General features: G+C 36.9%; 2 protein-coding genes across 3 annotated transcripts in view; one reads left to right on the top strand and one right to left on the bottom strand.

Annotated features, from left to right (window-relative positions):
- Positions 1 to 7444, top strand: part of LOC108765365 (uncharacterized) — a 32956-nt gene extending 25512 nt beyond the window's left edge. Inside the window, exons 3-6 of the mRNA XM_018514042.1 lie at positions 2765 to 4652; positions 5288 to 5868; positions 7005 to 7125; positions 7224 to 7444. Coding sequence (XP_018369544.1) covers positions 2765 to 4652; positions 5288 to 5868; positions 7005 to 7125; positions 7224 to 7266 — 2633 coding nt within the window. The 3' untranslated portion in view covers positions 7267 to 7444. The remainder of the gene's footprint in view (positions 1 to 2764; positions 4653 to 5287; positions 5869 to 7004; positions 7126 to 7223) is intronic.
- Positions 7445 to 7586: 142 nt separating this feature from the next.
- Positions 7587 to 12921, bottom strand: LOC108765372 (multiple PDZ domain protein). 2 transcript variants are annotated; one of them, XM_018514053.1, is made up of 4 exons: positions 12804 to 12921; positions 8542 to 10503; positions 8118 to 8316; positions 7587 to 7841 (listed from the first exon to the last, which is right to left on the bottom strand). In XM_018514053.1, exons 1-4 carry the CDS (start codon positions 12919 to 12921, stop codon positions 7793 to 7795), a joined length of 2328 nt encoding a protein of 775 aa, XP_018369555.1. In that variant the 3' UTR covers positions 7587 to 7792. The 2 variants fall into 2 exon arrangements, with proteins under 2 accessions (XP_018369555.1, XP_018369556.1); XM_018514054.1 differs by lacking the exon at positions 12804 to 12921 and adding an exon at positions 11466 to 11899.
- Between the last annotated feature and the right edge of the window lie 4356 nt (positions 12922 to 17277).

Below are 17277 nucleotides of genomic sequence, written 5' to 3'. Positions count from 1 at the left end.
TATTCTGAACGGCCGCGAATTACTGCTAATCCAGGAAAACATCACATCCTTTCACTAATCACTCGCTTGGCGCGCTCGCCTCGTTAGAGCCCCATCGTCCGACATACTTGCCAACACCAGCTTGCGTTCGCTACTTACTACGATAATATCACAGTGAAATTAGTAATTTTGCTCTTTCCTGCTATATTTTAATAGAAAGTTTGTTTGTAATTTAATTCATTAACTATTAAGTTATTTTTATAAATTATTTCATTTTTAGAAAGTTAATTTTCAATGTTTTTTACATTTGTTAGAGCATACATAAATAGATTTATGCCCAATTTCTTCACCTCTAGATAACTTTATCCAAGAGATATCTCCTAGAGTACAATGTAGATATCTCCTGGATAAGGTTATTCGCAATTTATTTGAGGAAGTGAAGAAATTGGGCATTAAATATTTATTCTCTACTATATATATATATATTATTTAGGAAATTGAAAAGAGAAACGTTGAAGACACTCCTTTTTTTCTTATGTTTATGGAATACGAAGCCAATTAGCAATAGACAATATGATTTTGATTTTTTGATTTATGTTAACAATATATCGTTTTCTGTTTTTCAGTTTATAATTTTATGTAGGATATTTTTCCTTAACATAATTTATAATTATATCGAATGAATCTTAATATATAATTAATTATATAACAAATTTTCTAATCTTTACCTAGGAATATTGTTTTAAATTCATCGTTTAAATTACTACTTGGAAAATATTCTAAAAATATACTGTTGTACAAAATAAAATAGACAGTATTTATTTTTTAATTATTCTTACAGAATTAATAACAGAAAAAATGATAGGAAAAATTCAGGATGTCTACTTAATGATACTTGTCTTCTCGTGACATTCCTTTTCTCACAGACACCTGCAATTTGCGCGATAACGAATAAAACATGCCAGTCGAGATATTCTAAATATGTGATATTTTTAATTACGGGGACACCACGATCGGTGATAAATAAGGCTGTTACGACACGACGCGATATAAACCGCCTTTTGCACGCGCATCGTACCGTATCGCAAAACACGTGTGCCCGATACTCGAGCAGCCTTTTAATCGTTTCTCGTTATGTAGAACCGATGTGTCGGTGTCGCAGGCCCGTTAGCCGGGGTGACACCTCGAAAAAGTAGTCCCAAACTACGCGGAACCGCTGTCGCGAGTTTCTCGTATATGGCGGCAGCGGATAGCCGCGGCTCTCGAGAACCACCATATGTCGCACGCGGGTGTGGGCATCGGGCGGTTTTTCGTTCTACGTTCTGCGAGATGGCACGCTGCCATTTCAATGTCTTACTCCCTTCTACCTTCCGTCCGTTCCCATTGAGGACCGAAACGTGAAAAACGATTCCGTTCAGCTCGTTGTCGGGTGGTTATTAAATAATGAATTATCTTTGCTATACAATTTATGATAGCATTGTTAATCATTAGTAGATATTATTGAATGGTAACAATGGCAAATATTTTATTATCCTTATTATTATTATATACATATAATGTATAACTATCTATGGGGCTTAAAATATCTTCGTTGATTTGAAAGCACAAAGATTTAAAGGATATAAACCCGGTAAAAAATTTTTCATGCATGAATATGTATAAATATGTATAATAAACATACATAAATATTCATAAACATGTATAATTATATATGAAATATGTCTTTACATGTTCATACATCCTTTTTTTCTTTTGTAAAATTACTTTTTCGTGTAATAGAAATAATAATAGTAAACTGTGAAAATATTAAAAATAATTGAAAAGGTAATTTTCGCACTATTTGTTTTGGAAAAAAATCAAGTTTGAAGAAATGTAAAAAAATTATTTATGTATAATTATATATAAAATTATACATAATTATGTATGACAATTATTTTTACATTTTTTCAAACTTGTTTTTTTCTAAAACAAATATAATGCGAAAATTATTCCTTTAATTATTTTTTATGTTTTCACATTACTATTATTATTTCTATTACACTAAAAAGTAATTTTACAAAAGGAAAAAGGACGTATGAACATTTATGAACATATTTCATATATAATTATACTACATGTTTCTGAATATTTATGCGTGTTTATATATGTTTATACATATTTATACATATTCATGTATGAAAAATTTTTTATCGGGAAGTTACAGATCATTCTCTATCTACTTATAAATTATTTAACAAATCTATTTTTTTAAATAATACATTTACCACTATAACTAAATAATTGTCAATAATCACATTAATATTATTTTCTTCTGTAGAAAAAAATCAAGTTTGAAGAAATGTAAAAAAATTATTTATGTATAATTATATATAAAATTATACATAATTATGTATGACAATTATTTTTACATTTTTTCAAACTTGTTTTTTTCTAAAACAAATATAATGCGAAAATTATTCCTTTAATTATTTTTTATGTTTTCACATTACTATTATTATTTCTATTACACTAAAAAGTAATTTTACAAAAGGAAAAAGGACGTATGAACATTTATGAACATATTTCATATATAATTATACTACATGTTTCTGAATATTTATGCGTGTTTATATATGTTTATACATATTTATACATATTCATGTATGAAAAATTTTTTATCGGGAAGTTACAGATCATTCTCTATCTACTTATAAATTATTTAACAAATCTATTTTTTTAAATAATACATTTACCACTATAACTAAATAATTGTCAATAATCACATTAATATTATTTTCTTCTGTAGTGTTGGGTCTAGGAATTTGGGGTCGCAGGATGGGCAAGAAGATCGATTCGTTTCGACGGACTAGATCTCGCGAAACTATCTGCTCCATTACAGAAAGGTCCGATGGTGTCCAACACAATATCAATAACAATAATAATAACAATATCAACAATAACGATACTAGTACTAGCAACAATAATATTGACGTTCATCAATTAAGCAAGATACACTTGGATGAGAGAACAAACAGGAAGTTACCGGCAGTTTGTCAACGGTCCCCATCTCCCTTTAAATCATTCTTTATTCGGATGGGTTCTACTGGCATGCTCAATTCGACTAAAAATAATAGAAGATCTCAAAATATCGAGGAGAGAACCATACCAGACAAAGAAAGCCTATTCAGAAGCTGTAGTACCAGTCAATTGAACAGCAGTCCGACTTACGTAAAGGGAGACGATCCTTCGGAAGGTATAGATCTACAAATAGCCGCGCGAAAAGACAAGACGGTATCCTGCGACAATCTGGCGGGACATCAAGGCAACGATCATGAGATTTTCGAGGCCCGCGCATTAGGTGATCCTTGCGCTTCCACATATTCGTTGGGTAGTCCTTCGGTAAGTTTCAGCACCTGCGATCTCGAGAAAACGAAGAATGAGTCGTTCATGAGGAAGAGCAGTAGCTGCGACCTGAAGGAAGCGAAAAAGTCCAACTTCCCGTATGCCTTCTTGCGATCGAAACTGTCCGTGTTACCAGAGGAACGTCACGGATCATTGGTCTCCAAGGATGAAAGGCTTTTCAAGACTGTATCGGAGGAGCACTTCCCGACTCTGCAGATCGAGGACTCTTACATCAACACCACGACTCTCGGACGGAAAAGATCGAGAGTTGGAAATGTTAGTAACTGTGGTCCCGATATTGCGAGGAATCAAGAGAATATCTCACGACTGGGTCGGATTTCCTATGCTGAATTCCAAAGGAATTCCAGATACGAAGCAGACAGATACAGCCTGAATGCCAGCCGCCTCGAACGAATCGAAGCCGGGCTTCAACGGGAGGGAAACAATGCTGGTTGTTATAGCCTGTTTGACGGAAGTTTACTGTCTCTTCGGGAGAACAACGAATTTCGACATAGTGAAGACACAACGCGCGATAAAACAGATTTTACTGTTGGCAGAATCGAGACTGGCATAATGGAGAATTGCAATGTTGATCTCGACATGATGACCGCTATTAGAAGCAATCGACGGAACTCGGTGTCGAGCTGTGAGCAGAGACTGTCGTCTCACTATGTGAGTTCGAACGAGTCCGGCTACGACAGCGATGGACCACGGGGTGAATCCGTGGCGGCCTTGGAGAATGAGGGACTGAAATGTAGTTCAGACACTAGCAGCGTCGTGGATTCAGAAGCGGATAAACCCATAAGGAGTTCGACGCCGAGCGAGTGCCAAGATCAGGAAAATGTTCAGATCACGGGCAGAATCAGACAGAATTCCGACGAAAACAGGCCAGATGCGATTTCTCGGATGAATTTCGAAGGGATAGATGGTCTCAGATGGCATCAGAGCGGATCCGGGCGAATGCTGCCTAGTATTCACGGAACGTCTTTCGAAGAGGAAGCCGTGTCACGACTGGAGGACACTCCTCTTCCAAGCTGCGAGGACAGATTGAATCTTCTGTCGGACACGGCGAAGGCGCTGGACGTCTCGTCTCATCGCGTAAGGTTGCAGCAGGATAAAACAAGATTTTTGAGTGACATTATCCAGCCGTTAGCGAGGGTACGGCGATGTTGCTTGATACAATTGCACAAGAGAGATCCTAAAGACAGTTTGGGGATTCGATTGGCGCAGCAGAGACTAGGAGATTTGCGATACATTGTCGTACAACTCGAAAGCGATGGCATTGCTCATAGGTGAGAAAAACTCATTGCAGATATTTGCAACTTGTTATGAATGCACGCTGTAATAAAAATATAGCGTGTAATGATTTAAACGTTTAACTCTTTGTGAACTAGCGATTCCATTTGGAGTTACCCTCTATTATAATTTGTAAACTGCAGTCGCTCGATTTTTATAAAACTTGACGTATGGAGTAATTTCATATTGCTTTATTCGTATCTGAGGTAAAAGAATTAATTAATTGAAAATAATAAATTTATTAAGGACAGAATTTCAAGAAAATAATCTGGTTATCGTAAAACTCGCAGTTTTAGGGAATTTTTAATTGCAAACTGATTTTCAAATTACTTATGATCTCAGTGAGATTTTCATTCATTTAAAGTTATTATTCGTTTGAAATTCATCATTTTCAAGCTATTTAAACTCAGCTATACTAAGAATCTCCTAAAATCGAGTTTCATATATGATAATCGGATTATTTTTCGAGATTTGAATTTCTAAAGTCAGAATTCAGCAATACCATAAACCTTTAGAAAATAAGGTCTTTTTTAAGTCTCTTTGTGAGAAAGAAACCGTCATCAAAGGATTAATCCTAGCAGATTTTAAAGCTTTGTCTAAGTCTAAAATAATATTATTATCTCGATTGCAGAGACGGTAGACTGAGATTGGGTGATGAGATCGTCGAAGTCGAAGGTAAAGAGCTAAAAACGCTGGAAACTCTTGAAGAAGTTCAAGAATTTCTGAAGTCCTTTACCGGTAACACAGTACGATTAACGACGGCATACGAGGAGACGGTGCCGCAAGTATACGAGAATCCACCGCCAACTGTGCCTGGCGAGTACGAGTACCTGGAAAACGCGAAGAATCTGTCCAGTATGTCGTTGATCGACACTGAAGCGAATCACGTTTCTTCATCGGTCGAGAAGAAGAAGAAGAAGAAAACAACTGATGGCGACGCCGAGCTACTTCAGTCGAGAAAGAGGCCCGACTTCCTGCCGCTTTTGTGCTTATCTGAAAATCAAAAGGACATCCGTAGCAGCGTGGAATCCACTACGGAATCGCAACACTATTTGACAAGACACGTGGCCAAGTTCGAGAAGGGTTACGGCAAACCTAGTTTGGGCTTCAGCGTTGTAGGTGGCAGAGATAGCCCCCGGGGTGACATGGGAATCTTCGTGAGGAGGGTTTTTCCCGGCGGGCAGGCTGATATTTCCAAATCACTGTTTCAAGGTAAACTCCATTTTTAAAAAACCATTTTCTACGCATATAAAAAGTAGTTTTTAATTAATATGCCAGATACACATTTATTGTGTGTTATAATTTTAATTGAAAAATATCAAATTAATGGCAATTAAATGATTGTATAATATTCAGTACATGCAGGACTATCTACTTTATAATTAGCGGGATTTCGAGTCTGTCACTTTTGATAAGGCGTAATATCGCTTCGTTTCACACATCGACGTGCCGCAAATACTTTTCGCTCGAGAGTTATCAATCGCGGGGATAAGGGAAGGGACATGACGCCGCGTCGAACGCACGTTCAGCGGACGGCTTCGTGTATTCATGACGATGCGAGGATCCCGCCAGACAGCTGTCGAATCTTTAATCCGACAGCTAACGTCACATGCATATCTAAACAGTTGCGGCATGTTCTACCGTTTTTCTTCTGCTCCTTTTCTTTTCTTCTCTTTTTCTTTTTCCCCTTTTGCCGTCCTCGCTTTCTTTCATTGGAAGACGGCCCGATACCTCATGTCATTGACAGCGCCGGTATTAATGTACTGCTTCCTGATATCTTTATCGCGTTATTAGGACGCTTCATGTACGAAATAATTACATATATGCGAACAGTTACTCTTTTTTTTTATTTTTAATATTCGGTATACTTTCACATATCTATCACAAGTTATCGTCCTAACGAATATTAAGAAGGATCGTTCGATGCTGGTCAGATATTTGCGTGAAGTTGACGTGTCGATAACCAGGAAGGTAGTTAGACGCGTTTCGCGTTCTCATGTCTCGAATTTCAACCGAGCCCACCGCTTTTTACACCTGTATCGCGGTTTCCTCGTTGCCCACTGTCCCTTACCGCATACTTGAGTAACGGGCTGGTAGCTGATCGGCTTGCATAAGCAGGAGATAGCATCCCACAAGAACATCCTCGTCACGAGGTCATTGGCAACTTCGAGAGTTACTTTTTGGTCGTTAAACTTTATTGAGATTATCAGAATGCTTTTAAAGAGAGGGCGATTCCGATAATTTGAACAGAAGACTGCGAGGGCATTTTTCCTCTTTAATTATTAAATTAGCAACGATTTTCTAAAAAATTAAAAATTCGAAGAAATATATATTTTCTTGATTTTCAGGTGATGAAATCTTGAGTCTAAACGGACAAATTTTGAAGGGTCGCACACATCAGGAAGTCATTGAGTTATTCAAGACGGTGAGAGAGGGTATAGTCGAATTAGAAGTTACAAGAAGACACAGGTAAAATATTTATAAGTATCTATCAGTGAGAAAGTGCAAGCATTAATGAAGTATTGAAAACATTACGTGGTTAATAAAATTAATGACAATTGTTGCAGATATCCCAAAAGTACTGTAAAAACTATCACTGCGCCGTACTAGACAATATGGACGAAGAAGAAACTGCCCACCGGAAGTGCTCTTTAGATTTAGGTCTAATCTATTATCGTTCACATGGAGAAAACGGCGTTTTAGAATTCTAGTCTATCAAAAGAAATTTATATGACTTTTCTCTGACGTTTTTCTCTTACATAATTTATTTCGCGCGACATATCTCGTAATTGCCTGATAGATTAATAGTTTTTATTATTAATGGACTATTCGCGTATTATAATATTATGACTATTATTGAGTATTACGTCCTTAATATTAAGATTTTATACAAATAACATTACGACAACGTAGAATCGATTACTATGCATTTTTTTTTAATCATAGAGGACAATAAAGAGAATGTTCTTCACAGGTACCGAACGGGGTACCGTATCCAGATTATTATTAATTAAATAATTGTTATTAAATAACTGTTTTATTTCTAATGAATTCTGCGAAAATGTACAGTATATACACGATTCGTATTTTACATAATTTGCCATGCTCTCTGCCTCTCTTTCAGCGGTCATTGCTTTCACGTGTCTATCAGTAAAAGATCTGCGCACGACTTGGCTTTTGCTATTCTGAAACAAAAAAGCAAAAAATGAAATAAAAGGAATTTGTGTAAATCCAAATAGGGGTGATGTATAAATAAATAATTTTTGCTTTTTTCTATAAAAGTTTCTAATAACCATTTAGTTTTAATCAAATATTGATTATAATAATTTGAATATTATCTCCATTTTTTGAGATATGTCACATATATTAATTAAATTAATATTTTATTTCAATTAATTCGCTAAAAATGCGGCGATATTAATTTGATTAAATGTTATATGAAATATTTAAGAATCACTTACTGTGAGTCACGATTTTTCACGCGTCTACACAGGTGTAAAGCGATCGGCCCACTTTTAATATTACGAAACAGTTGTACGGCTTCACGATGCGTCAAGTCGTGACAAACTTGGCCATTCACAGCCAAAATCTCATCTCCTGCGCGCAAACGGCCATCTTCGGCGGCCTGTCCGCTAGGCAGTACCGATTTTATGAAGATACCTGTGACAAAAAATTAAAGAATATAGAGAGAAGAATATAGAAATAATTTAGAATTTATTATAATCCAAAATTGATCACGCAGAGAAAATGTTTTTTTAGAACTTTTAAATGATTCATATCAGAACAATAAGATAAAATATTCTAATTACATGCATAATGAGAGATAATCTACGTTTAACTGGTAATTGAAAAAAAAATATACAGCGAAAATATATTCGTATATACCAATGCTTCCTTTCGGGCTGTCTCTTCCGCCAACTATGGTAAATCCTAAAGACTTCTTCCCGGCGCCTTTTTCGAAAAGAACCGTAAGGAACGTAGATACCGTGTTCCTCGGTCTTCGGGGAAGAGTACAGAACTTCGAAACGCTCTGCGTGAATCCGTTATCCATGTTCGTCGCGAATTTTTCGGACGAAATCGATCTATTCGACTCGTCCTTCCTGTCTCGGTGACATCTGGTCTGATGCTTCCTAAAGTGATGCGACCCGGGTGAACTTTCGACGATCACTCCGTGGCCATCTTCCATGCTAACATTTTCGTAGTCCACGCTGCTCTCCTTCAATTTCTTCGCTTGTTGATCGACGCCCGAAAATCGTGAGACTACGATGTCAATGTCACCGGGGCCGCTACCATTACCTAGAATCTTCTTAGCCTCCGCCATACTCAGACCACGTAATCTCTTCCCATTAACAATCAGGATCTCGTCGCCGATCCTCAGTGTACCCTCCTTATCGGCCAATCCGTTCGGCACTACGTGAGCCACCAAATAACCTGGACTGGACTCCGCAGTTTTTGCGATGAAGATACCAAGACATTGGTCGGACGTCTCCTTGAGAAGCTTGACAACCATCGTCTCCGTCGTGTAGGCTCTACTCCTCACCACTTGTAAACCGGAACTGCGTTGTTTCTGTTTAGAATCCTCGTCCACGATTCCTCTCTCTCTCTCCCGATCCGTATTGTTTTCCACTGTGGCTCGACTTGTTTGACGATCTATTAACGTACTGTTCGCGGCTTGACAGACACTCGAATACTCCTCGGTAAGAAGACTCATCCCGGAGTCCTTGTCCTTGGTCTTGTCGTAGTACATATCCAAACTCGCGAAGAGTCGCGCGGTTCCGTCGACGTCCGTGGCGGTCGAGAAGGGTCTTCTGGGCGGAAGCTGAGGCGGCGATCCTAAGCAAGAGTCGTTGTGGCTACTGTTGTTCAGCGGTCCGGAAGCGCCGCTGCTACATCTGTCGTCTAGGAGAGAGCTGGTGGCGGAATCGTTGTCCAGAATCCCGGAATCATTATCGTCTTGATCCTGTTCCTCGTACAGCGGATTCGTTCGGAGCTCTTCTAGACCCGGCAGCGTGCCATAAGAGAAACTACGTAGTCTTCGCCTCTCACGGTCCTTGCAGTCCTTTCTGTAGATTTTCGCGATCAGCCTGTTCGTCGAGCTTTTGAGGTACCTGTCCTGCATCGCGCGGAATTTCGCCGCCAGGCAGCTGGATGGCGTAATGCTGTCGAATGTCGTTGCGTCCTTTTTGAAAATATTCTCACCGGTAAGCCTAGGTATTCCTGTATCGACCATTGTCACCTGACCAATGGATTGACCAGCGTCGCGGTTCGCCTCGAGGAAGCCCCGATCGGTCCTCTCCCATCGGTAATCGTGAGGCATCGCGTCTTCTCGGACTGAATTCCCCTCTTGCGGCTGCCACTCAGGCTGCTTCCGAGGCGTTGAGGTGCGAAAGCCCAAGAAGGAGAACCGCTCTTCCTGCTGCTTTTTGTACGACAACCTGCTCTGCGACTTGGCGCGTCTCTTCCTCTTTGCGTGGCCATTCCCCTCCTCCGTGATGTCCTTCAGGTCAGACTCGCAGACCGAGCGTCGGAACTCGTTCCTGGTCAGACCGCGGTGCCTCAGCTCGCACATCGAACGGAACTGGACTCGTCCCACTTCCTCGTCGTCGCCATCGTTCTCGCCCTCGTCGGAATCGCGATCCTTGAAGAAGCTCAGTCTGGTGCTCTTCACGCGATCCAGTAGAGGATTTCGCTTCTCGCACACTCTCCGTCGTTCTTCCTGAATCCTCTTCTTGTCCTTCTTGCTGGTAGTTCGCTCGGTCGTCACTTGAGAGGTTTGCACGTTGTAGCAGTTTCTCTCGGATTCGGAACTCGATGATTTTCTCCGGGCCCATCGCACTGGCGATATGTCTGAGAGATAAGGATGAAAGTATTAATAAATGTGCGCAACAGGCGGTAGAATAGATATATAAAGTTAAAAAAAAAATATATATATATATTGTTGTTTATCCTTTGTAATGAAATTATCATTTCTCTATTTTTCTACTTTATATAATTTTTATGTACTTTGTGTATATTTTTTAAATTGTAGCTTTTATATTTTATAAAGATATATATAAGTATATTCTATAAATTATAATAGAGCACCGTACAAAATCTTAGATGAATAATAGAACACAGTAGATTATGTATCCTCATTTTTTTTACACTCTGCTTATGAATAAGAATACAAGTGAGACCCGAACTCTACGACTTCTAACTCGAAAGTGACCACTTCCACTGCCAGTCGCGATGATATTGACACAACTGACAAATCTGGGTTCCGTGAAATATGACGTTTTGTACAGGATATGCGTAAAACAGGATACGCTTATGAGCAATTTATTTGTACTACTATGAAATATTTAGATAAGCTTAAGGACGCTATACAGCGATATGTCAGCTTCTAATTAAGAAATAAAGTAAATAATATAAGTACTTTTTATATATATTAAGGCGATTTCTCATATTCATTAAATAAAAGTAAAAACCAAATTATATCTTATTATACAATACTAACAAAATATTTATTAATCAAAATATTATAATTATAGGTATATTATAAGTATTAATATATTTTTTTCGTTCAAATGAGAGAGAAGAGCAAGAGATTTATAATATTCTTTTTTAATTTCAGAGTCCTTTCTATATAAGTTTACTTAAAATAAAATTTAATAAAATAAAACAAATTTCTTGCAATTAATAATAATCAATAGAAGTATAAAATAGTTAATTATGTTTTTTTCTTCGTTATGGAGAGAACACGACGCTGCTTGATAAAAACGGCAAGTCTTGTAATATTAATAGATGTGAATGTAAGAACACGGACTTACGTGTCATTGTAAAATATATGTTGAAAGCTACACTGACACTAATTTATTCCCTAGTACTACAAGCCGTAGTTTTACGGAACAAGACCCTGACAGCAATCGAGATAATGCAGTCAGTAACGACAGTCGCTATCGCGACTAGGCTCTTCGGTTTTCAAGGTAAGCTTGCGGGATTTACTCATTTTAAATTAGTCCGTCATCATGTACTGCAAACCGTCAAATCATTCGTTCAACTATCCTTGACAAGTAAGAAGTAAGCAGACTTTGAAATAAGGCTCGATTTGTCTTCATATCTGTCGAGCTGAATAAAACCGAAAACAGCTGGTGAGTAATTTCGTGTGTACGTTATCGTGTGGAATGCGTAAACCGGATACTATAAAAATAGATTGGACAGTCGGGTAATACTTTATCGTTCTTTAAGTCATATCTAACGTCAAAACCACGACCATTTCACCTCACATAAAAGTTCTCAGAAGCGGACTGTTTCCTAACAAGCAATGTTTCATAATTATGTGGTTAAATAATTGTATCTTTATCCGCATTACTAACTGCCTGTATATCTTATACCTTATGAATGTGAGAAAAAGATTAACTTTCTAGATCTTTAAATATTTCGCATACTATAATAGACAAAAGATTGCCAAATTTATTTTTACATTTCAATATATATATAAAATACGAAACTGTCGAAACTATTTAATTTTCCTAAAAGTAAAGAAATGAAGGCAGAACAACTCGATTCTTTTACAACGATATAGCACAATGAATTAGGTATATACGTACAGAAAGTGTCGTATCTAGAAGATAAACTTTTTAATTAAAGACTCACAGGCTTGTTTTCTGACTACAGTTTTAATTAGCGGTTGCTATAATTAGCTGAACAATTCATTGCGGATTGTCATTGCCGGCGCCGTTACTATCAATTGCGTCGCACGGCCCTACAGGACGCGTATACGATCGCGCATGGTCTACGGATTGCGCGTCCTCGACAATGATCCTTTATATTAACGTGCAGTCGCGTAGGCCGACGTAGTGTCAATTTGCTTCTATTCTCGTTTTCCAGCCAGTCACTCGAGGACTCAGCCTGACGGAACGTTGAGTCGTAATCCCTGCATTCAGAATGGAATCCCGATTCAAGTCTCTCCACATACATGGCAGGGCGGCACGCAAAGACGCGTGTACGCGCGGCACGCAAGACGATACGGCATTTTTACAGGAATTAGGCCGATTCTCTCGGTGACGAGGATAAACGGAGAATCACGGCTGTCGCGTATCACCGAGCGTACTTTACTCTTTCTACAGCGACTAGATGATCGCGCCGCCATTTCAGGCAACTTTTACCTCTGCATCGAGACCTCGCACGGAAATGGTAGGACGTTTCGTTGACGTCTTCGTCGGCTCGAAGGGGACTTAGGCGCAGGAGTCTCGGTGCCTCGGCGTGGCCGCGAAACCAACGCATGTCTGTAACAAATTGGAAAGTAGTCAGACCGTGATTTTTGTACGTGAAAGCATTCGATGAATATTTCAGTGGTATGCTTGTAATTCCTTCGGCGTTCGTCAAGCAGAAACTCCCATAGTTAAACTTTAATTTTTGGAATGGAAGAATCTTCTGGCAAACCGTCAGAGAATAAGTATTAAAACTAGGCTCGGAATATTCCGTGCATTTATTATTCTGACATTCCAGTAAACAGAAAGCGTCCCTATTTATCAAGATTTCAAACGATGCATTGGTACGCAGTGATTAACTGCATAAAAGTGAAACGGTAGAGCTTAGGAAGTGAATGGAATTTACTGGATTGTCGATGGCGACAATCATCGTTGAATTCAAGCTATCTCTTTTCACTTCGTTAATGCACTTGTTGCGATCTAATAACGAGATAGAGAAAATTACACGTGATGATTCTATTGATATACATATGAAAGGAATGCTGATAAATTTAATAGATAGCGAAACCATATTTCTCAATTAATTCCAGGCGAGCTCTGATAAAATTTTAATTTGAGATTTAATTACAAAGATAATGTTACAAATGAAAAATCTGTGTAAAATCTTTCTCAAAAATTTGTTAAAAAAGAATATATTTTAATTTGAATAAAAGAATCTCTCGATCAAATTCACTAGTTGTAGGAGATAGCTTGTATATAATATGATTAAACAATGAATACATTATATATATTTAATTTAAATTTTTAAACGTCAGATATAAAATAATCGCAAAAGAGAAATAATAAAACATATATATTCCATTTTCAAAATATTCCAGTTTAAATTAATTATCACAAAAGAGAAGAATATTATATTGCAAAGCAGGTTTTATAAACATATATATTGCTTTCATCTGCATTGTAAATAAAGCATAAAATTATTACAAAAAATGATCATTACATTATTTTTTATTTAATTGTTATTCTTACAAAGGAATGCGAAATATAAGTATTTTTCTACAGTCACTGTATGTACGTATGACATTCAATATCGATGTTAGATTTATGCCTATACGTTCGAACGAAGTGGTACGTGAGTATCCAGCATCACCGTCGCTTCTCGCAACGGTACTTCCAAGACAAGGAGGCCGCATCATCTACGTCGTCTAGCTCACAACTTTTCTTGCCCGCGGCACTATGTGATACGCATATTTTAACTTAGAGATTTTCTCAATCATTTGCTGCCCTTTCTGCCTCTTTTTACGAAAGAAAGAAATCTTACACACGTCGAACAATAAGAAATGAAAAAGAAATACAAGCGAAATTTAATTCTTTGTTGGCCTTCATCATTTTCTTTATATCTGCGCGGCAATAAATTTTTATCTGCGCAAGATGAGAATGATATAATTTTATCTTCGAGACGAGGGTGATATTTTGTGTTCTTCAGGAGCATTTATTCAAGTCCTTGCACAAATGGCGTTCGTGCAAATTTTTTCGAGTTTATGGATCTTTCTACCTTCCAGGAATGTCGGCGACCGGAATTGCTGAGCGCATTCCATGCCAACTGCACGCGTACAGTTGAAGAAAGATTCTTAGAAGTTCGTTTCTCAAGGAATTTTACATGTATTTTATATTAAATATTACGCTGCATTTCATTGCAGTACACAGATCATTACATGTAGTTACGCTAGATGCAATTATTATCCCATAATATCATGCTAATCATTATATTAGTTGCGAATCAAATTGATTTTGAGAGAAGCGGTACTTTATAACATGGTTTTATTATCTGCAGCTGGACCGATAAAGAAATTAATCTGTTTATACCGTTGCCAGCAGCCGAACGGTAATTCGTTCACCTTCTTCGCCAATAAATGCATTGGATAGAATATTTGCAAATAGTAATACCGTTTGTCTGATCCCCACAATATTAGTAATATTTTTCTTACTAATCGGCAAACAGGATATAATTAGAAATCCTGTGAATGTGTGATATTTTAATACATTGAGAAAAAAATACTTAAAAATTAATTGTATCAAATATATTTATTTTACTGAAATAAATCTGTATATAAAGGCGAAATAAAATTTTATTCCTAGTAAATAAGCTATCTATTTTATTTTTTACAGTCAATAAGATATTTCGTCATCACAATCAAATCTTTCATAACTAATAAATATCGAAGTAAACGTCGTAACATTTGCTTCGCAATATTTCGACATTTTTCTCTCAGTGTATTGCCGAAACAAGTTTGTTTGAGAATAAAGGAATGCATGCTTAATGAAATGATGAAATTACGTAAATATAATAATATTACATGACCAAGAATGCTGATAACGAACGCAATTGAAAAACACTTATCTAATTACATGTACAAAGTATATAAAGAAACATTCTACAATAAGTGCATATTTATATCAAATATATTGCATAACGATAAAGCGAGAATATGCGTTTCGACAGATTAATCTCATACGCGATGTTTCAAATTAATTATTGATATCGAATTAATTTTTTCTTCACGTAAATTTAGTACCTATATTGTTGTATCATATTTTGACATTTTTTATTTAAGACAATAATTAAACTTCAAAGATATTAAATTTGAAAGTATTTGAAGAATATAGCTTTATTGGCAGTTCAAAAAAAAGTATCTATTATAGTTTAAGGCCAGGTTTTTATTTTTTCAATTTACTTTGATAGCTCGAAAAATATTAATGTCTCGATGTATTTGTATAACAATGAAATTGAAGATGGTCAGAAAATCGACAATCTCGAAAGAAAATATTATCTCTATATACCTTGCATTTCTTAAGACTTGCATTATGTCTTTATCTAATCACGTACAATGTACAATGTTGAGATAAGTCGTGCGATTCTAGATATCTTTTGGATTATACATTTCACAACTTTATTTCTTTTTCGCGCAATATGCTATCTGGTGCACAAGCATAGATAATCGATTGGCATCCAGAAAAATACCAGCTGCGCATTGGCCAATAAATGTATTATAATCTTACCGTTACGAGACACACTACATTACACAAAACGGAATGGCTCGAATTGAAAAATATTCGATATAAAGTTCTTAATAAAATTTATAGATTATTCAAATATATAATAATTAATCTTAATGTATCATTTATTACGTTTTAAACTACAAATTAATCAAAATATAATTTCAAAACTAAGAAAAGTATGTTACTTGCAATTTTCATTGCAAGAATTGAGAAAGTTAGATTTATTTTACAGAGTTATAATAATAATAATAATTGTTATTACTATATACATATAAAAATTGCACGCGGAATAATATTATAATTACGAAGGATATGTATCTATATACATATTATGTTGAAGTATTTATAGTTTTTACAAGATTTAATGTTGAAATATTTAATTATTACAAAAAAGATAGAGACTGTATGAACGTATTGAACGAAACAATATTTCATTACACGGGCCTGAACGACAGACGATACCTCGTACTTTTAATTAAACCGCGGCGCGTTATGCAAGATGTTAATGCACGGTAATCATTATGCCTGCGTAAGTGTGCGTAACCGCTGACTACGAGGACAGCTATGGGAAGGAGGAGAAAGAAAAATTTGGGGTGGGGAGGTATGCGTACGACTTTCTCCGATGCAAAATATGTGTGCCATCACCTTCTTAGCTCCTTTCCGGAGGCTACGCCTCTCCACCTTTTCACTTTTCGTGGATCCAACCCACGCGCAACACGGTGCGGTCGGACTTAATTAAGTTTGCAATCAAGAACGAGACGCGATAAGATCACTCCGGGACACGCTAGCGGATCTATTTATCGGAGGTTTATAATAGCATGTGTTTATGTGATACGTTTATTTATTTCGATTTATAGATTGTAGATGCACTGATTACCTCTACCTATTTATCAAGAATTGATTCGACACAGTCTAATTTCTTCCGTTATAAAATTTGTCATCCTGCAATTTCGTTTAATTTTTTGCAATTTTATTGAAAGATAAGATTTTATATTGATGCAATTAAATTCGCCGATTCGATCAGAGTATATACGATATGTAGATCTATTGCGGCGAGTATTGTGATAAATGTTGCAGAAAAGTCGAGGTTGTTAAACGCTCGAAGAATGCAGAAGCTAAGCGTCCAGTTATTCCAGCATAGATTTATCGTTCCACTTTCGTAGCTGCCGATCCGTTCCTCCGGCTGCGGCTGCCAGCGGCTGCCCGGACTTTACTTCGTTGGCAAGTCTAGCCGCCGTTGTAGCTCCGGATTGTAAATCTTCGCGGCGAGACGCGGTTGTTATCGTCGCACGTTACACCCGCTCCTCGCTCGAGATCCATATTATTTCTTGCTCCCAACATCGTAATCCAATGCGGTACGTAGTGAGAG

Source organism: Trachymyrmex cornetzi, unplaced genomic scaffold, assembly GCF_001594075.2.
Source record: "Trachymyrmex cornetzi isolate Tcor2-1 unplaced genomic scaffold, Tcor1.1 scaffold487, whole genome shotgun sequence".
NCBI lineage: Eukaryota > Metazoa > Arthropoda > Insecta > Hymenoptera > Formicidae > Trachymyrmex > Trachymyrmex cornetzi.
The sequence above is the reverse complement of the archived record's forward strand: the minus strand, read 5'-3'. Positions and strand labels throughout refer to the sequence as shown.